Source organism: Ictalurus furcatus, chromosome 9 (genome assembly GCF_023375685.1).
Source record: "Ictalurus furcatus strain D&B chromosome 9, Billie_1.0, whole genome shotgun sequence".
Classification (NCBI taxonomy): domain Eukaryota; kingdom Metazoa; phylum Chordata; class Actinopteri; order Siluriformes; family Ictaluridae; genus Ictalurus; species Ictalurus furcatus.
Window position 1 is genome coordinate 13,946,755 of NC_071263.1, and position 21,170 is coordinate 13,967,924.

General features: G+C 39.7%; 1 protein-coding gene across 2 annotated transcripts in view; it reads left to right on the forward strand.

Annotated features, from left to right (window-relative positions):
- The first annotated feature begins 217 nt into the window (after positions 1-217).
- sptb (spectrin, beta, erythrocytic) overlaps positions 218-21,170 on the forward strand; it is a 29,824-nt gene continuing 8,871 nt past the window's right edge. The window contains exons 1-20 of one of the 2 annotated variants that reach the window (XM_053633679.1): positions 218-436; positions 4,460-4,673; positions 11,972-12,123; positions 12,208-12,381; positions 13,350-13,447; positions 13,544-13,624; positions 13,728-13,843; positions 13,946-14,058; positions 14,162-14,349; positions 14,465-14,582; positions 14,739-14,897; positions 15,013-15,315; positions 15,491-15,641; positions 15,824-16,694; positions 16,901-17,038; positions 17,154-17,913; positions 18,009-18,211; positions 18,886-18,976; positions 19,084-19,230; positions 19,354-19,623. In XM_053633679.1, coding sequence (XP_053489654.1) covers positions 4,526-4,673; positions 11,972-12,123; positions 12,208-12,381; positions 13,350-13,447; positions 13,544-13,624; positions 13,728-13,843; positions 13,946-14,058; positions 14,162-14,349; positions 14,465-14,582; positions 14,739-14,897; positions 15,013-15,315; positions 15,491-15,641; positions 15,824-16,694; positions 16,901-17,038; positions 17,154-17,913; positions 18,009-18,211; positions 18,886-18,976; positions 19,084-19,230; positions 19,354-19,623 — 4,281 coding nt within the window. In that variant the 5' untranslated portion in view covers positions 218-436; positions 4,460-4,525. Of the gene's footprint in view, positions 437-4,459; positions 4,674-6,297; positions 7,519-11,971; positions 12,124-12,207; positions 12,382-13,349; positions 13,448-13,543; positions 13,625-13,727; positions 13,844-13,945; positions 14,059-14,161; positions 14,350-14,464; positions 14,583-14,738; positions 14,898-15,012; positions 15,316-15,490; positions 15,642-15,823; positions 16,695-16,900; positions 17,039-17,153; positions 17,914-18,008; positions 18,212-18,885; positions 18,977-19,083; positions 19,231-19,353; positions 19,624-21,170 lie in introns of those variants that run through there. The other variant, XM_053633678.1, reaches the window with a different exon arrangement.

A 21,170-nucleotide genomic window follows, 5' to 3' on the forward strand; every position in this document is an offset into this window, starting at 1 on the left:
TGAAAGGTGTCCTATGAACCATAACACTTGGTGCCCTTTTTTTAAAAAGCTGAAATTAGCACAGGCCTCGTGCTCCCTGCGGTGTTATTGGTGGTCTACATTCCCAGTTCATGTAGAGGTGATTCTTTTGCATGGCCAGTGTCCGTGTGAAGGCGGAACACACTCTAAGTGGGAGTGAGCAGCTCCATTCTCAGTGCATGTGCCATTTAAAGGCAGTGGTGCTCAGCAGGAATGTGCGTCCTGCGCTGTGCGCTGCGAGGCGCGCTTTATTTTTAACCGTTTGGGCGGGTCGAGAGCGCCGAGCTGCACACAGTCCCCATGTCGCTGTCCCCGGCCTCAGCTCCTCACCTCGGATTATAACACACCTAACACACAACTACAGGATTCCTTTCAACTATACACTGAAGTTGCCAATAAGATTTCAATATCTCTATTGGTAAGTCTTTTTAATTTCTTAATTGTAATTCATAAATTCATTAATTTCTTAAAATAATGTATAAGACTGTTGTTTGTTATTTAAAAAAAAGAAAAGAAACTACTTTTATTATTGTATTATTGCATTGTAGTAGGCTACAATTATGTTCTGCTCTATGTGCTACTCTTTTTTTTTAATGCCTTATGATATTGACACAGTATTTACTACGTTATTATTCATGAATCATTTTGTTTGTTGGATCTTCATGGCTGTACATGAGCAGTATAGTATATTGTTTCTTGTTAGTGTGTCTGTTGGAGAAGCTGAGAGCCACAGAATGTGTACTAAAGTGTAAAAGCCAAAGGACTTGAAGATGAACTTTTTCCCCACTTTGCTGACAGGTGTTACTTGTTGTGAAAAGTTTAGTTTGTCCTTTTAAAATTGCACACCTCACCTTTTTTATCTTTATTTATGTTTTTAAATTTTATTTCCAGTGTAACGCACACATTCTGGTACCATAATGTAAAGTGTAAATACACGAGGGCACAAATAACTTTTAGCTCCAACGTCTCTCTCTCTCTCTCTCTCTCTCTCTCTCTCTCTCTCTCACACACACACACACACACACAACACACACACACACATTCTGTGTATTAAATAAACAGTGTGGTTCACAATATCAGTGGAAGTAAAACAGCCCTGTTTTACCACCAAGCTTTGAAATAACAAAGAAATTATGTGTCCTGCCTAGTCCTAACCTTATAAGGACATCCTGCTGTGGTCTGCACACTTATGTTATGAACTTAAATCTAAATAGAATTACATTAACAATCTGTTGACTGCTGTTTATTATATTCCAGGAACATTGATTTGTTCCACTTCAGTTCTTCCAATCCTGTTAACCCCTTGAAGCCTCAGTGTATCACTCAGTTATTCACAGCAAAACTCAGTAACTACTATAAATGATTCATTAACTAATAAAAATGCATGTAGCTCCTGACCCCTTGACAGGTCCTGGAAGTATTATGGGTTTAACGGCAATCAGATCACAAAGCCATGTTTGATTTTCCACGTGCATGTTATAATGTCTGTTAACGCACTCTATTCTTGTTTTGACTTGGCTGCTATTACAGCACAGTTTGCTTAACAGGTTTCCAGGATTAATGCTTTATTTGCTAACTTCATGGCAATAACACTGATCATCAGTGCTTCTGTGGAAAACAGAGCACTCATTGCCAGGTTGTAGCTCTTCATACCACAGCGCACGAGGGCATCCAAACCACGCCTGTCTCTAGTTTCACTACTTCATCATCACGCGCACCAGAAATATTCCACTACACTCTCCTGCTTCACAGCTAGTGTACAACAGTTCGCTTGGCATGATAGAAATATCAGCCTGCTCATCACACATGTTTAATATACAGAGTATCCAAATCAATATCCATTTTGAAGTTAAATTAGTAATATATATATTTTTAAATAATACATTTTTATGTGAGGACATTAGACCGGCTCTTCCTATCTAGATTGCAGGAGCTATGTCACATGCCATGTGTTTAACCATTAACGTAAGTACGGTTGCAGAAAGCAGGCTGACGGAGCAGGAGTAGACTCTGTATGCTGTGATAAGGGGATTCCCGCTGAGGGAGGGAGCATCATTCTCTGATAACATCCTCTCTGCAACCTCCTGATACAGAGGAGAGAGTGAAAGAAGCACTCCTCCTCCACCAGGGCCTCTTCTCTCAACCTGTTGTTCTCTTTCTTCTTTGCATCACGTCTTTGTACGATAGCTGCATGATAATTGCGTCATGATTCAATGGGGATATCATCAGTGAAAGCGATAACCTTACTGTGTTTAAAGCTCATAGCATTATGATTTATAAAACAGTGGTGATTTCTATCAAATCGCTATATTTGCTAGTTAACTAAAAAGATTATATATTTACCCAGGCATGAGATAGACCTGGTAATGTCTGGAGACAAGTAGTCACATAGAACGGCCCCAAAAAGTGTTTGGACTGTTAAGCCACACTTGTGGCAGATAAAGGTATGAATTTCACTAAATTAAAAAACACATCAAACAAAATGGCAATTTATTTTATTTTTTAAAAAGAAAGATAGCACAAGCACACTTTTCAAGCAAAAAAATAGATGGTTATTTTGAAAATATAAAAAGAATAGATATACTGTTCAATATTAGACCAAAAAAAGTATTTGGACACTCCATAGTGGCTTACTTGAAGATCACAGTTACAGTGTTTCAGTAACCATAGTTTGCCATCCTTTGTTCTACAGAACTTCTTGACAACCTCTGGGCTTTGAATTAACCAGTTTCTCCAAGTTTCAACCAACAAAACGTTCAATTCATCCACACTAGAGCATAAACAATCTGCTAATTTCTTCTCCATTGCATCTCATAGATGCTCTATAGAGTTTAGGTCAGGATTCTGGGAGGTAGGTCCATTGCAAGACTTCGATTTTCTCTTTGGCAAAGTATTCTTTTAAAAGGCGTTCTGTTATTCTTTGGATCATTATTCAACACCACTGTAGGAAAAACCCAGACTTGGACATTTCCACCTCTGTGCTTCAAACCTATAGTAACTACTCTACCATCAGGTCCATTCAAGTTAAAATTGGATTAATCTGATAATAAGACAGTTCCCCGTTGATGTTGTTTTGAATAGTTTGTGCTCCAGCGATATCTGATAAATCACTGATGTCTGAAGAGATCCTTGCTTCTGTTTCTCAACCGTTTTTTCTTGATTTTACTCAGAAGTATCCTGCCTAGTCTGCTGGTGGTCTTTCTGGCTCTGCCTGTATGTTGTCTGTTTTCATTTGAACATTTTTTTATTATTATTTTATTTTTTACAATATATCCAACTGTGGAGGAAGGAACAGATGATGCAAAGTTGGCTGCAAAGCCATTCTTGCAATTACTTTTAACCAAGGTAGTTTATAGTGGATGTGTGGAGTCATTTAGCGGAGTAACCACATGCTGTAGTTCATCACATTAACTATGAATTAACCGAATAGACTTAGGTGTCCAAAAAAATTTTTTGTCTAATTTTGAACAATATATCTTTTTTTTTTTCATTTTTAAACATAACAGTCTACTTTTTTGGGAAAGATTTTGCTTTAAAACTGTGCTTTATTATTATTATTATTATTATTATTATTATTATTATTATTATTATTATAGTTATTATAGTTATTATTATTATTATTATTTAAATAAATGGCACTTGGTTAGACGTGCTGTTTCCTAATGCAGTGAAATTCCTATTTCCTATTTGTAGGAAATACTTTTTTGGGGGCCATTGTATAACAAGTCCTGTCTTTGCAGTATATGTGTCTCAAATAGTCCAGAAGAATAAGTCTGTAATTTGAAGCCACTGCATGGTTAAAATGTGCTGAATCAAAGCTTTTACACATGGCTGAATCATGAAATAAGCAGCCATGTACATTAACTCAAAACACATAGTATGTGACGACGATATTAGTAGAATTCTGTGTTATTTTACTTGGAGGGGTTGCCCAGCCCCTGTGTTGGGCGATAAGGGTAGGAAAAAGCAGCATGCCTCTGGAAGATAGAGCTATCTTAACCACATACCTTCACCCATCACGCCACAGAGGTACATGCACGTACTCTGAAAATGCTGGCCTATTCAAATAACTAATGTGAAGAGTATAACTATGTGTTGCTTTGGTGTCTTGTTTAGTGGTAATTATTTGTGCTGGTATATGGAAAACTCACACATCATACAGTACTTTAAAAAACATAGTGGCTACACTGGCTTTTAAGTATCTTAAGCCATCATTTCTTTGTTTATTCTGTAGTGGTTTTACTACTTTTCCAAATAAAAATGTTCACCATTCATGTGTTTAATGAAAGCAGATCAGGATTCGGCCATGCACAATAATCTTCAGCATGAAGAAATCTGCGATATGAGTAGTCTCAATGGTTTATTTTAACCCTGAAACTTGAAGTAGGTTGGCAGAAAAAAATGGTTAATGGTTAATAATGGGTCTCTTCTGTCTTTACAGATAATCCATTGGCCCCATTCCATATTGCTCTGAGGTCTTCTTGCCCTCCCGCCCCCTCTAGCAGCCATGACTTCCACCACAGACTTTGACAGTTGTGATATCACACAGCAGTACAGCCGCATCAACACGCGCTTTGAGCTGTCCGATGAGGAGCTGGACAACGACAACAGCACAGCTCGGCGCTTCGAGCGTTCACGCATCAAGGCTCTCGCAGGTGACTTTTGTATGATGTGACCTAAAGGGTCATTTTGGCTGATTACACATTTTTGAAAACTCTTTAAGTCTCTCAGACTAAAAAGTCTAAGAAAAGCCTGAACCCCCGGCATCCAAACCCATTCCCTAGATTCTCGTTTCCTCCCCCTTTACTTCTTCAGCCAGCTATCTCAGATCTCTGCTACATGCCCAGAGTTCTTTAGTCTGATGGAGCTGGACAGCTGCCCTGCCTGTCTGCATTCAAGGCTCAAAGCAGTGAGAGCATGTCATTGCTGCTACACCTGTGGCATGGCTGCTCTGAAACTGGAGCCTTAAAATAGCTCTGTGCAAGGCCAGAGTTCTAGTGCTCCACACACACACACACACACACACACACACACACACACACACAGAAACAGAGGATTCAGGGCACTTCTGAGGCATTTATACAATATAATTAATTTGTTATTAGATCATACAGTTATTTTATGTATTTTCACCCAGTTCTACTCTTTATATTCCCAAAATGTCCAATATTTAAGATGTAGGTGGCAATATGTAAACATTCATTTAAATTTGACTTATTCATTCATTCATCTTCAATAACCACTTTATTTCACATGGACAATTTCACTGTGGTCGCTGGGAGTACGGTTGCTGCTATGGCCTTAGGACTGCTATTACCACATACAGTTTTGCACTCAAGTCTCCTTTAGTGAACAGTAGATCAGTTCAACAAAACAGACGTCATATAAAAATTATAATGAACTTCCCTTTACTTTTACACTATCCGTTGTTACCTAGATGAGGATGGGTTCCCTTTTGAGTCTGGTTCCTCTCAAGGTTTCTTCCTCATATCATCTTAGGGATAAATTCACACATTTTAAATCTGTATCCTGTGTTTATATGTTTCCGTAAAGCTCCTCTGAGACAATGTCCATTGTAAAAAGCTCTATACAGATAAAATTTAATTGAATTAAATTGAATCCTGGTTCGGGTCACACAGTGGAACGAGAACATACCCTGGATGGGACTCATTGAAATTTTAATTTATTATATCCTTATATGTGGTGGGGGGACCACGGTGGCTTAGTGGTTAGCACACTTACCTCTCACCTCCAGGGTTTGACTCATGTCTCCGCCCTGCATGCACAAAGCTTGCATGTTCTCCCTATGCTTCAGGGTTTCTTCCAGGTACTCCGGTCCCACAGTTCCAAAGACAGTCATGGTAGGCTGATTGGCATCTCTAAATTGTCCATAGTGTGTGTGTGTGTGTGTGTGTGTGTGTGTGTGTGTGTGTGTGTGTGTGTATGTTTGTGTGTAATTGTGTGTGCAATTGCTACCCCGTCCAGGGTGTCCCCTGACATGTGCCCCAAGTCCTCTGGGATAGGCTCCAGGTTCCCCCACATGTAGGATATGCGGTACAGAAAATGGATGCATGGATGTCCTTATATGCCATATTTTGTCATAACAATGATCCTTTTCCTGGGTCTCTGTTTATACAAACCCTAATTTTATATTAGTGTCTGAGCATTTTTTTTTCTTAAACCAAAACTACGCCCTTGCATGAGCACAAAGCATTTTAGTGAAATATTGATTTCTGTGAATTTGTGGGAGATCTTAATTGCTCAGATCCTGTGACACTGTAACAGGGTTGCTTGTTTTAGAAGGACAGGCAGAATAATTTGTTCTGTGTTGTTGATGCTTCTCTAGCCTGTGTCTTTAAGGTGCAGACATGCTGCTGCAGTAGAGAGCTGGTGTAATGTACTCAGCATGTGCAGTGATCTTTATTTAATGCGATTAGAGTTTCCTGACAAAGAGCAAGGTAGACACTAAGCAGACAGACTGAGGAGTGAGGGGATACGTTCTTTAGTGCTTGTGATCAAACTTCTTTTGTAACAAGCTAACAAAATGATTATATTTCACATTATACATGTAATTTCACATTACATTTCACATTACAGATGTAGTTCACATTACAGATTTAAATATACAGTTGTGTTCAGTTCTTGCAAATATACACTTCCTGTACATTTTCATCTATCGTTTTATAGAATATTTATTTCTTTTGAGAAGCCTGTATTAATGAATGCTTTTCAAAGCATGCAACCACGTACTTCCCATATGATGACATCATGTGTTTGTGCAAAGGAGGAAGTGAGCAAGGATATACTATATGCATGAGTTGGGTGCTGGAGAAGCTGCTCCTTGCACTAGCTGAGAGTAAAAAACAGGGAGGGAGGGATGGAGGGCGGGAGAATGGGAGAGGAGGAGGACTCGAAGACAGAAGAGAGGAAGCGATAGACTTTGCATCTGTCAAGCTGACCCGCAGAGGTGTGTGTAGCGCTGTCTGATAATGAGCAGCCCTTGTCTGTGTCACACCATGCCTGTGAGTCAGAGCCAGTTGCCAGAGGTGAAGCTCAGCCTGAACACCAGCAGAGAGGTCAGTTCAATCCGCTCCAGTGCCTACTCCTCAGGAAAAGAACTCCCCATCCGCATCAGCACTCAAGCCACCAGAAGCAGGAGCACACCGCCTGTGTCCAGATTTCAATGTAGCGAGAACAAAGCAGCACCCAAGACTAACGGACACACCAAGCATGAACCCAAGAATTTGCCTGAGAGGAACAGCACTTTACGGGGCATTCCACCAACCCAAGCCCCCTTAACGGTCTCTGCCTCCTCCTCCTCGTCTTCCTCTTCCTCATCCTCCTATACTTCGAGACTATCCCGACCCTCGCCCCCGCAAAAACCTTCTTCATCCTCATCATCCTCTTCGCAGAGTATGAAACGCACCCGCTGGCTAAGCCACAGCACCTCCAACATCTACTTCAACTCCATCTTAGACGGGAGGTTCAGACTTCTTCAAGGTACAGTTCTCCTTTGGCTACATCCTCTGCCCCTCGCTCCCTCCGTGAGACAAAGGGTAACATCCTCTGCCATGTCCAGCCTCCCTGTGTCCCTTTCGTTAGTTAGGAGAGTTTGGTTGTGGTGGTTTTTGTGTAGGGCAAAATCTGTTGTGCTTGGTAAGTGCTTGTTCACATTACTGCGTTTACATTAAATATTTAACGGTGTGGTGGTAGAACAGTGTGCTGGTATACCACGTTTAAGAAAATAGTGATGGTGTTTTAGTAAAGATATTTTACACTATGCTATATTGATCATAAAATGTTATTTCTAAATGCTAAAAGGTTTTGTGCATGTAGATCAGGAGTGTCCAAACTTTTTTCAAAAAGACCATATCAAAATACCCGAGGGCCGGTCGGGGTTTAACAAAATAATATTAATTAAAATAAAAAAGATATTTATAGAGTGACCTACTTATTTTTTCAACAAACATTGTATTTCTACATGGTTTTAAAAAAACAAAAAACAAAAACATAAGGTATGTAAACAAGTTTATTTGAACTCCAGTACTTTCCCTGACCAAATAATTCGCCACAGTTTTTTTTTGCCATTTCATTTGTTTGTTTTTGAAATTCTAATGCTGTATGCATACTGCAGCTTGTGGAAATACATTGGCAATTCATTTCCATGTATTTTATGCTTCATTTTTGCGTTACATTTAGTAACATAATATCAGTGACATTTAATGTCACCAAACATGTGCTAACACACAAATTCTTTACTGAAGTAAAAATGCAAATACTGAATAATTCTGAATAAATAGTCTAATGAAAGGTGAAGTACAGCTTCAAGTTCCTGACTCAAGTTCAGGTAGAAAAGTATAACATGACAGTAAAAGAAAACAAAAGAAAAAGAAGTCAGTCTCAAATCAGACGCTTGTTTTAGTTACTGAAGGTAAATCACTGCCCCTTTCTTCAAGGAACTGAGGAACATTGGGAAATATCAGCTACCTAGCAACAGCTTTATTCCTAATCTATCAAACGTTAGCTACCATGATAACTCTATTGTTACAAACTAGCTGAGTGCTAATAGCTAGCCATCACAGATCACAGTGATAGGTATTAGATTTAATTCTTGCTGTCACATGTCTTAAAGTTTAAATATGTTAGGAATTTAGATCAACTCCATGTAGTGCTCAGATGCAAAATATTAGAAATAATTGTAATTCGTTACTTCCCACCTCTGCTTACTGTTTATGAACAATTCCTTGTACTCATGCTTGTAAAAATTGCACAAAGCATATTTCTTAGCATTAAACTATGTTTAAAATGGTGTTAATGATTTGTAATGAATTACAGACAAGCATTATGAAAAGAAAAGAAAAAAAAAACCTCTGAAAAAAAGAAGTGATTCCAGCTATGCTGACTTTTAGCTAACGTTACCTAGCTAGTAGTCAGTACCAGTAGGGGTTTGGTAGCTTATTATCATTATTATTATTATTATTATTATTTATTTATTTATTTATTTTTTAAATCCCTGAATAACTTTTTTTATTTGGTTTGGTTTACAGAATTATAGTTCATTTGCACATAATGATGAGCTAATGATGCTAGTGGCAGTTTCTTTCAGTTTTTTGGGCTTGGCATAAAAGCAGATTGTGTTTCAGTCTTCTGTTTTTCTCTACTTCTCTATTCCACCCGCTCCTTCCACTGATTATTTTTGTCAAATGTCAACTATACTCTGACCTCCAATCACCCTGTTAGACATATTACCATTTCACTCAGTTAACTACAAGTTAGCATTTAGTGATGGGCACCAATAAATTTTCTGAATGGCTTTACAGCAAATGCTGACTGTAGTGAAAAACACAGGCTTACTCGGTACAAGGAAAATCCATCAGTATAAATAATTCATTGACCTGTCGCTAGAGCTTGAGAGGAGATTTGAGCCCAAGCCATGTGAAGCTGAGCAACATTTAGGCTCACTCTGATGCTGAGCTAATACCACCTGAGAGACAGCACAGTTTAGCAGAGTTTATATTCCTCCATGTGAGGATTCAACTTGGTGAGAACAGCCAGAACAATGCTCTTGCAGCAGCTGAGGGATGGAAAAAAAGAAGCCATGCTTGCTTACACACTACACAGAGAGGCAGTTAGCAGTTAGAATGATATTGCCTTTCTATCTTGGAGCAAATTTAACAGACAGGGGTCTGAAATCCCAGTTCAGTGGTGCTTGAAAGTTTGTGAACCCTTTAGAATTTTCTATATTTCTGCATAAATATGACCTAAAACCTCATCAGATTTTCACACAAGTTCTAAAAACTAATAAAGATAAAATATCATTTTAAGAGTAAAGAGAACCCAATTAAACAATTAAAAAAATATATATTATACTTGGTCATTTATTTGCTGAGGAAAATTGATTCAATGCTACATATCTGTGAGTGGCAAAAGTATGTGAACCTTTGCTTTCAGTATCTGGTGTGACCCCCTTATACAGAAATAACTGCACTTAAATGTTTCCGGTAACTGTTGATCAGTCCTGCACATCAGCTTGGAGGAATTTTAGCCCATTCCTCAGTACAGAACAACTTCAACTCTGGGATGTTGGTGGGTTTCCTCGCATGAACTGCTTGCTTCAGGTTCTTCCACAACATTTCTATTGGATTAAGGTCAGGACTTTGACTTGGCCATTCCAAAACATTAACTTTATTCTTCTTTAACCATTCTTTAGTAGAATGACTTTTGTGCTTAGGGTCATTGTCTTGCTGCATGACTCATTTTCACGACTCATTTCAGTTCACGGACAGATGTCCTGACATTTTCCTTTAGAATTCACTGGTGTAACTCTGAATTCATTGTTCCATCAATGATGGCAAGTCGTCCTGGCCCAGATGCAGCAAAACAGGCCCAAACCATGATACTGCCACCACCATGTTTCACGGATGAGATAAGGTTCTTATGCTGAAATGTAGTGTTTTCCTTTCTCCAAACATAACCCATCTCATTTAAGCCTAAAAGTTCCATTTTGGTCTCATCTATCCACATAATATTTTATGTGAACTTCTCACTTGTCCATGTGATCTTTAGCAAACTGCAAACAGCAGCATTGTTTTGTTTTTGTAAAGCAGTAGCTTTCTCCTTGCAACCCCGCTGCACACACCACGGTTGTTCAGTGTTCTCCTCATGGTGGACTCATGAACATTAACATTAGCCAATGTTAGAGAAGCTTTTAGTTGCTTAGAATTTACCCTGGCTCCTTTGTGACCTCGCAGACTATTACACTTCTTGCTTTTGGACATGTCTCATTTGTTTAATTGGGTTCTCTTTGTCAACTTTTAGGACTTGTGTGAATATCTGATGTTTTAGGTTATATTTATGCAGAAAATATAGAAAATTCTAAAGGGTTCACAAACTTTCAAGCACCACTGTAAAAACAATGATGTTCATTTATTCAGCCAAAAATCTTAATTTGCATAGTACAGTAAGTTAGTGTCATAATGTTTGCTTTTTCTAATTGTCATAACTTTTTCAGGCATTGGTGATCAGGGTTGGTGTGTTTTGTAGTGGCGTATAGTGCTGCAGCTTTCCTTCCTCTCTAATATGATTTATTCAGAACGTTTATTTCCGTACTGTACAAATCTGGTGTTTTTTTGTGTGTGTTTTTTTTTTTGGGGGGGGGGGGGGGTTGTGGAAGAGTGACATATGGGCCATATGTTTTGACAGTGCTTCTACACTGTTATTCTGTAGTTAGTGGTAAAAGTGGTAGGCTAGTGTCTCATGGGTCTCAGGGAGGATAAGCTTAAAAGCATGGGTTCGTACTCTCAGGCCCTGCACCCTGTTCTAATGTTTTCCATCCAAATGCCACTTTTCTCCATTACCGTTAGATGCATTCTCTCTCTCTCTCTCTCTTTCTCTCTCTCTCTCTCTCACTCTCTCTCTGCTGCCTGACTTTTGTTGTCATGAGGACTGAATCATTTATAAAACACTTATTAATGATGCAGTTTAATTTAAGATCTCGTTTGGCAAGTGGCGAGTTATAAATAAGAACATCATTTGAAATACTGCGAATGCTACTTCATTTGTATTTGTTACTTAAGATGTAAGGTTTCAAACCCAATGGTGGGAGGATTTGTGAGCTTTCCATGCTGATATATCATTTTTGGGTATTGTATTTTGCTTTTGCTTAGCATTTTATCTCTTGTACTGTTTGGGAAGCCCCTGTGGTCCACTTATTTCATAAGAGGAACAATCAAAAAAAAATATGTGTGACAAAGGAAGTCAAAAAGTACACCTACATGCATATTTCTGTTTATCTCAAATACACATTCCTCAGCAGATAGTATCTGTGTGTACTCTTAAGGCCCCAAAGTCATAAATCTATGTTACAAGTGAACATATGGACGGGGGGGGGGCAAGCAAGCATTTTTAGACTAGCTAGCTTAGCTTAATAGTTTCCTCTCACTCTGCCTACCAGATGAGCGAGAAGCTGTGCAAAAGAAGACCTTCACAAAATGGGTAAACTCCATCCTGGCTCGAGTCAGCTGCCGGATCTCAGACCTCTATCTAGACCTGCGGGATGGGAGGATGCTCATCAAGCTACTTGAGGTTCTGTCAGGTGAAAGGCTGGTGAGTATCTGTTGATACAACTAGGCAGACTTTACAGACATAGTTATCTTTCAGCATCCTGTAGCTTATTTCTGCATTTTACAGCCCAGGCCCACTAAAGGTCGAATGAGGATTCACTGTCTGGAGAATGTAGACAAGGCCCTGCAGTTTCTAAGGGAGCAGAGGGTTCATTTGGAGAACATGGGGTCACATGATATTGTAGATGGGAACCATCGACTTATCTTGGGGCTCATTTGGACAATCATTCTTCGCTTCCAGGTGAGCTGAATACACCCGATTTGAGATTAAAGTGCTCATAATGTATATGAATGAGTAACATGTTACCTAAGTAAAAGTCAGAAACAATCTTCAAGATATTCAAATGTCCCACCATTTATACAGCAGTTTGTATCCATGCTTTTTAATTTGGTTTCACAGCAACAAAACATTAATATTTATACTGACAAATAACAGGGTCACTATTTAATTTTAATTACTACATTGACAGTCAGTGTATTTTTAGCTCAGCTAGTTTAAACAATATGATCTGCTGCATAATTTAATCCCTCCACTTGGAAGAAAAGGAGAGCAGAGGAAAGAGGAAAGAAAAGGAAAGAGCAGAGCTGATTACTTTTTCTTTGGTCTGGATTCTTCCATGTGTTAAAAAAACTGAAAAGTTAAAAGAGAGCATATCCATTTTTAGCTATTAATCCTTACACAGCTCCCAGAACTCAAGCCTAAATAAAATCTAATTAAGTGAAGTTATGTGGGACAGTGAGGGCATGGTGGCTTAGTGGTTAGCACATTTGCCTCACACCTCTAGGGTTGGGTGTTTGCATCCCATCTCCACCCTGTGCACAGAGATTGCATGTTCTCCCCATGCTTTGGGGGTTTCCACCAGGTACTCCGGTCTCCTCCCCAGCATTGTAGGCTAATTAGCAAATTAGCATTTACAAATTGTCCGTAGTGTGTGAATGTATGTGTGATGCCTTGCAATGGGTTGGCACACTGTCCCTGGGACAGGCTTGAGGCTCCCCGCAACCCTTGTGTAGGATGTGTGGTATACAAAATGGATGGCTGTAACATTTTTGATCACAAGGAAGGCATTAGCCAAATGTTTTACATTTGATTACTCAGGGTAAATTACAATGCCTATAAATGCCATGAAATAATGTGCAGTTTTGGAAAATGGGATACCAGTAACCAGCTTATACCCATCTGCTTTCCATTTTCTTCCTGTCTCACAGATTCAAGACATTGTAGTGGAATCAGACCTGACGGGTAAGCAGGAGACACGCTCTGCTAAAGATGCCTTGTTGCTTTGGTGTCAAATGAAGACAGCTGGGTAAATGTTATCGGTCGTCTCAGTGCTATCAGTATATCATATATCATGTACAGTATCATATATAGGTTTTAATTTGGTTCTATTTTGTATTCTTAGATACCCGAATGTAAATATCAACAACTTCACCACAAGCTGGAAGGATGGCTTAGCTTTTAATGCCCTCATACACAAACACAGGTGCAGAGAAACAAAAGCAAACTAAACAAATACTGCCAAGAAATGAAATACTGTAATACGTTGAAATAATTTCATGAATTTTGCTTATCCTTCATTCCTTTAGGCCAGATCTGGTTGACTATGGCAACCTGCAGAGATCCAATCCAACTCACAATCTTCAACAAGCTTTCAATGTGGCTGAGAGAAATCTTGGAGTCACCAAGCTCTTGGACCCAGAAGGCAAGAAAATGTCTTTATACCAGAGACTCCTAATGCAAACAAACTTTTATTTTACCATGGTTCTGTTTGAAAGAGACCATCTCTTTCTTCTGTTATTTGCAGATGTGTTTACTGAGAACCCAGATGAGAAGTCCATCATCACTTATGTTGTTGCTTTCTACCATTACTTCTCCAAGATGAAAGCTCTGGCAGTTGAAGGCAAGCGAGTTGGGAAGGTGAGAGCAATTCTATTTTTATGTAAGTGTTTGCTTAACTCTGTGTGAGCATGCGTGATTTATACAAATCAAACTTGCACTGAAAAGGCATGTCATTCTTCAGGTGCTGGACCAAGCCATTGAGACAGAAGAGATGATTAAGATGTATGAGACACTTTCCTCAGACCTGCTAACATGGATTGAACAGACCATCATTATCCTCAACAACCGCAAACTCGCAAACTCTTTGAATGGAGTCCAGCAACAATTACAAGCCTTCAACTCGTACCGTACTGTGGAGAAGCCTCAAAAGTAAGCGCAAAAATGGACCTCATTTATTTTTATTCTTATTATTTTTTACGTGTTCTTAATTTGACTTAGGCAATGATGTTGAATTATCTCACATTTAATCCCAACATCTATAAAGATTCCAGGATAAGGGAAACCTGGAAGTACAGCTCTTCACAATCCAGAGCAGGATGAGGGCCAACAATCAGAAGGTTTACACCCCTAAAGAAGGCGCATTGGTGGCAGACATCAACAGGGTGAGACACCTCTACTGGCTTAGCTTTTCTTATTTTCTATTACTGTAAAGTATATATGGTTTGCATATAATAACAATATGGTAAAATTAGTAATATCTCATGTTGTATAACACTATTATTGAGTTATTGAGCGCGAACAATTATCACTTGACCCAGGCATGGGAGCGATTGGAACGGGCTGAATATGAGCGAGAGCGGGTGCTTAGAGATGAGCTCATCAGGCAGGAAAAGCTTGAACAAATGGCCCGTCGTTTTGACAGAAAGGCTGCCATGAGAGAAACCTGGCTGCTGGAGAACCAGAAACTGGTAGCACAGGTAAATTGTGTTGCCTACATGCTTTGGAATAAATTGGGACTGGTTGTTTTTTGCATCCACATGCCACAGTCTAAAAAATAAGCAATATACTTCAATGTACCCCTTTACCTTTTAGGACAATTTTGGATATGATCTACCAGCAGTAGAGGCAGCGAAGAAAAAGCACGATGCCATTGAGACAGACATTGCTGCATATGAGGAGCGTGTACAAGCCCTGGTGGCCTTGTCTAAAGAGCTTGAGGCAGAGAGGTACCATGATGCTAAAAGGATTGATGCGAGGAAGGATAATATCCTGAGGCTTTGGGACTACCTCCAGGAGCTTCTGAGCGCTCGCAGGGGCCGCCTGGAGAAGAATCTCACCTTGCAAAGAATCTTCCAGGAAATGCTTTACATCATTAACTGGATAGATGAGATGAAGGTAGAAGAGGATTTTGATTACTGCCGTGAAATTAGTTAGTTCTTTAAGCTTTAAAAATTTTCTGTAATTGTCTTTTCAGAAAGATCCGGCAAGGAATAATTGTGTTCTAAATTTCAAGCGTATCAAGTTTCTTTGTATATGATTTGATTGTGACTTAACTGATACTTTTTATCAGAATCGTCTCCAGTCACCTGATTTTGGGAAGCACTTGTTGGAGGTGGAGGACCTTCTGCAGAAGCATGCTTTAATCGAGGCAGATATTGCTGTGCAAGCAGAGAGAGTGAGCTCTGCTAATGCAGCTGCTCTCAAATTTGCAAATGGAGACAGTTAGTAGAACAGTTTTCTTACACTTCCCCTGCTATTAGCATGCTATTATGCTATTGTCATATACGATTAGCACCGGAATTGTAAACTTGTAAAGTAATTTGACCTATGAAGTACAATAATCATACAATCATAGATTCATCTATGATTTTTACTAAATTCTGCTCTCTGCCTCCTCAACCAGGCTACAAACCATGTGACCCCCAAGTGATTCGAGATAGGGTACAGCACTTAGACCTTTGTTATCAGGAGCTGTGTGCACTTGCAGCACAACGCAAGGCCCGTTTGGAACAGTCTCGCCGTCTATGGCACTTCTTCTGGGAAACAGCTGAACTGGAGAGCTGGATCCGTGAGAAGGAACACATATTTTCCTCTCTCGACTATGGCAAGGACCTGACCAGTGTGCTGGTGCTTCAGAGTAAACACCGTGCTTTTGAAGATGAGCTAGGTGCTTGGCGTGATCACCTGAAGGAGCTGATGGGTGAAAGTGAGAAGATGATAAAAGCCAAGCATTTTGGTACCCCTAAGGTGCAGCAGCGCATGCAGGAAGTACAGAGGCAATGGCAGCAACTGGAGGAGCTGGCTGCATTCCGCAAACAGAACCTCCAGGACACGCAACATTTCTTCCAATTCCAGGGTGACGCTGATGACCTTAAGGCCTGGTTGTTGGATGCCATCCGGCTTATGAGCTCTGAAGATATTGGGCATGAGGAGTACACCACACAGAGGTTGCTCAAGAGGCATCGTGCCCTAAGTGATGAGGCAGTTAAGAATGGAGCCACCATTGATGCTTTGACCAAACAGGCCAATTCACTGCCCGAGGAGCTAAAGAACACCCCTGACATCCAGCGGCGTTTGCAGGACATTAGGGATCTGTACATGGAGCTCTTGTCTCTCTCAGACCTGCGACAGAAGAAGCTAGAGGACACTATGGCACTGTACACCATTTTCAGTGAGACAGATGCCTGTGAGCTCTGGATGGGTCAGAAAGAGACATGGCTGATCGGGTTAGAAACACCAGAGACGTTGGAGGATCTGGAGGTCGTTCAGAATAGGTATGTACATGCTGCAAGCCCACCCTGTTTGGAATGTGTCAAGTAGAGTGGTATTTGGTACTTCTTATTTTAAGAACATATGGGCATTACTGACATGCATGCCATTCCACTGCAAATTCTGCATTCCAGGAGCTGCCTGGTGACACTTTGGTAAACATTTTTCAATAGTGAAGTTTTCTTACATGAATAATTTCTTGTGTTGTCAGGTTAAGCATCCTTGCCCAAGAAATGGGCAACATGCAGATATTGGTGGACAACATCAACAGAGCAGCCAAGCAGCTAGAGGACAGCAGGCACCCACGATACAAAGAGGTGAAAGATTGTCAGACTCGTCTCAATAAGAGGTAAGAACCATTCTTTAAGTATAGACTTTCAAGCCTTGCTTGCTAAATTTAGTTTGTCCTATTAAATATCAATAGATATCACATATCTTTAATAACGCTTATACTGCCCTCACAGGTGGGATGCATTTAAGGATATGGTAGAATCTAAGAAGCATAAGGTGGATTCAGCACTCAGTCTTCACAATTATGGGCTTGAGTGTGATGAAACCGGGGCATGGATCAAAGACAAGACACGAGTCATTGAGTCTACACAGGACCTTGGAAATGACCTGGCTGCTGTCATGACTATCCAAAGGAAACTTTATGGCATGGAAAGAGACCTGGCTGCTATTCAGGATAAGCTGGACTTCCTGCGTGGTGAGGCTCAACAACTTGTCAAGGACCATCCTGAGAATGCCGCTGACATCTTGGCCCAACAAGCAGAGCTAAACAAAGCTTGGGAGACATTGAAACAAACGCTAAAGGATAGAGAGGATTCTCTCGGTGAAGTAAGCAAGTTGCAAAACTTTCTGCAGAACCTGGATGACTTTCAGTCCTGGCTTTTCAAGACACAGAAGGCCATTGCATCTGAGGAGATGCCTACAAGCCTGCCAGAGGCAGAGAAGCTCCTAAGTCTTCACGATGCACTAAAAGATGATATGGATAGCCATGAGGAGGACTATCACAGCATTAGAGACACTGGAGCAGCCGTCACCCGTGACCAAGAGGAGGATGCCCAATACCAAGAGCTAGATCAGAGGCTGAAGGGCGTAGATAAGGGTTGGGATGAGCTGCAAAAAATGTGGGAAAGCCGAAAGAACTATTTGGACCAAGGCTTGGGTTTCCAACAGTTCTCAAGAGATGCAAAGCAAGCTGAAACCATCTTGAACAACCAGGTAAGTATATTGCCAACCTTTTTCCAGCTATTTGGCCAGTCCAACCCATAACCCAAATACAAAAACCTTTGTACATTTGTGTTTATATTTACTAGGAGTATGTTCTGGCTCACCTGGAACAGCCTGACACACTCGATGGGGCAGAGAAGGCTTTGAAGAAGCATGAGGACTTTGTCACCACTATGGATGCTAATGAGGACAAAATAATACATACACTAGATGGAGGTCAAAGGCTGATAGACAGTGGAAACCTTTACTCACCGAAAGTAAAGGACAAAATAAACTCTATCCAAGACAGGTCAGAAAAATTTAATAATGTTTATGCTAAATACTCTTATCTTAGTTCCTGTTTCAGATTCACTGATATTATACTGTGTGTCCATGCCTCTTGTGTCTTTTATTTGACCAGTGTTATTCTGCAATTTACATTTACATTTATGGCATATGCCCTTATCCAGAGAGACTTACATTTATCTCATCTCAGTTGAGGGTTAAAGGCTTTTTGCTTAAGGGCCCAGCTTGGTGGTGCTGGGATTTGAACTCATGACCTTCTGATCAGAAATCCAAAGTCTTATCAACTGAGCCACCACTGTAAACCTTATAAGAATAGGATAAGACAGGAAAAGAAAAGTAACCACAGTCTAAACTGCTTTGAAAGTGTCTATATGTTCTCCTTCTAGCAGGTAGTGTTAGGAGATTACTAAAACATGCTGTGTAATCTCACCGTTCTCGGGTCAGCATTGAGACAAGAGCATTAGGTAGTGTAGAGGAAGTCTATATTTTTCCCATAAGTGGAGGTCGTCTGCTGTAGTGAGAGCTGGGCGCCTGTCCTGATGGGTATTGATCTCATAGTAAAAGTGCTCATCTAGAACAGCAGAGCTTTGTTCTGGAGATAGCAAGACGTTCTCACTGTAAGTTGTGTGTTTATATGCACTGGAAACTTGCCTAATGTCTGTTTGTATGTTCCTGCAGATATGAGAAGAACCAAGACAAAGCCAAAGAGGTATCTAAGAAACTCAGAGACAACAAAGACCTGCAACACTTTCTTCAGAACACTCAGGATGTAAGTGAATTTTCTATCCGATCTGAATGAATATAGATAGCTTTCTCTAGCCTTCAGTCATTTTACTTTTAATACTCATTTCTTCCTATCTCTGGCTCATTTCTCAGCTTACTCTGTGGATAAATGAGAAGATGCTGACTGCTCAGGACACCTCATACGATGAGGCTCGCAACCTTCACAGCAAATGGCAAAAGCACCAGGCCTTCATGGCAGAACTGGCTTCAAATAAGGATTGGCTCAACAAAATTGATCAGGTTTATACATGTCTGAGCTCACTATAAAATACTTATTACTCGCATACCATAAACGATGTAAATCCCTTTAAATCTATTCAACAACATGCAAATGTAACTTCTGAACCTTGTACACCTATGTAGGAAGGTAAAGAGTTGATGGCCTCCAAACCAGAGTTTGAACCCATTGTGAAGGAACGTCTGACGAAACTTCATGAGCTGTGGAACAAGCTGGAACATACCACACAGGAAAAGGCCCGACTTCTGTTTGATGCACATCGCTCAGAGCTGTTTGAAGAGAGCTTGGCTGATTTGAAGAAGTGGTTGGCTAATCTGCAGCAGCAGCTCCAGGGTGATGTTAATGAGGAGGTTAAAGATCTTACTAGTGCCAATATCCTTCTCAAGAAGCATCAGGTAAATATTCATATTCATTTTTGAAAATACCAAACACTTCTCTTGAAAACAAGCAGCACTTTAGATGGTCTGCCACTTTCTGTTTTGATAACAGCTGTTTTTGGGATTCGTCCAAGTGCTTAAAAGTGCTCAAAATAAAATGTAGAACTCTAAAGTCCCTCTGAGGGAACCCTTTAAGGTTCTTTCTGAAAGCCTACAACAGAGTTTCTCTTTCACAAAATGCTAAAAAAAAACAACAACAACAACAACAAAGACAGAACTATTAACCATCCAATGAACTGGTTCCCATTTTCCCATAGTTCCCAGTACCATCCCATGATGAACTGGTTGTTAATAAGAGCATGCTTGAAAACTACGTTTAAAATGTGCCTAATTTTGTATCAATAAAATACTAATTTATGCTTGTTTTAGTCAACAAAATAATGATAATTTGAAAACAAAAGCATGTCGTAGTTAATTTATTCTAACTAGTTATATGTTTTCCTTGTGTGCCGTTGTATTGTTTTGCTTTCGTTTGTTTTTTTTTGTTTTTTAGTAAATTAATTTACAATATAATTGACTGTAAATTAGCAGTTGGCCTCTTTAGTCTGATGTTAGTACTGGATTTAAAGCAAATCAGCAAGTATCAAGTACTTTATATAAGGGTTCATGGACTCCATTAGAATAGGCTTTTAGTCACAATCAAACCATTCAAATATGAGGCAATAATATTTTGGCAATTTGTTGGAGCCATAGAGTTTTTTCACCCTGAAATGTCCACCAACAAGCCTATCTGTGGTCTGGTTTAAACCCAAGTGACCAGTCAGATATTACTAACTCCTTTCTAACATGGTTTTAGCTTGATTGTATTCTTATACCCTGACTTATTTGTACTAGCATGAGGATATGTTTTTGATAGAGACTAAAAAGCACTTCTGGAGAATGGCATCTGTTAAAAATGCTGTAAATGTAATTTAAAATGAAAATAACTGTAAGAGGTCAATAATAAATATAACTGATAATGGTGGGTCATTACCAGTCCTGTAACAATATAATATGACGTTTTTACATTATACCATGCCATCTTGATATTGTGCCAGGTTACCAGTTCATTATGAATTATAAAGTTTGAAAATGGAAGTTTGTGATTACAACAAGGGCTAAACACACATACTACAAGTTATGTAAGAAAGGAATTGACCATGTCTTAATATTTTTAATCTGTGCCAAACAGCCTGAAAAGACTTCATAACTCTTATGAACATGAGAATGAAGTGACAGATCTTTTTTCATTGTTTGGAACAGCAGCTGAAACACAAAAATAGGCACCTATGCACTCTGGCTGAATTACACATTCAGTAAGAGTGGAAAAGTGGGCAAAATTGACAGCCATTATTGCTTAACAGGGTTTGTACTGTTAAAGCCAGAGGGTGTGCATAAACTAGCAAAAGAAATAACACATACCTGTGTTTCAGTGTTTCACCCACTGTTCCAAATCACCGGTCTGGTGATTTTACACGCCAGTCAAAGTGTCTCAGTGTTCCATTCTGCTTGTCAAACAACTTACA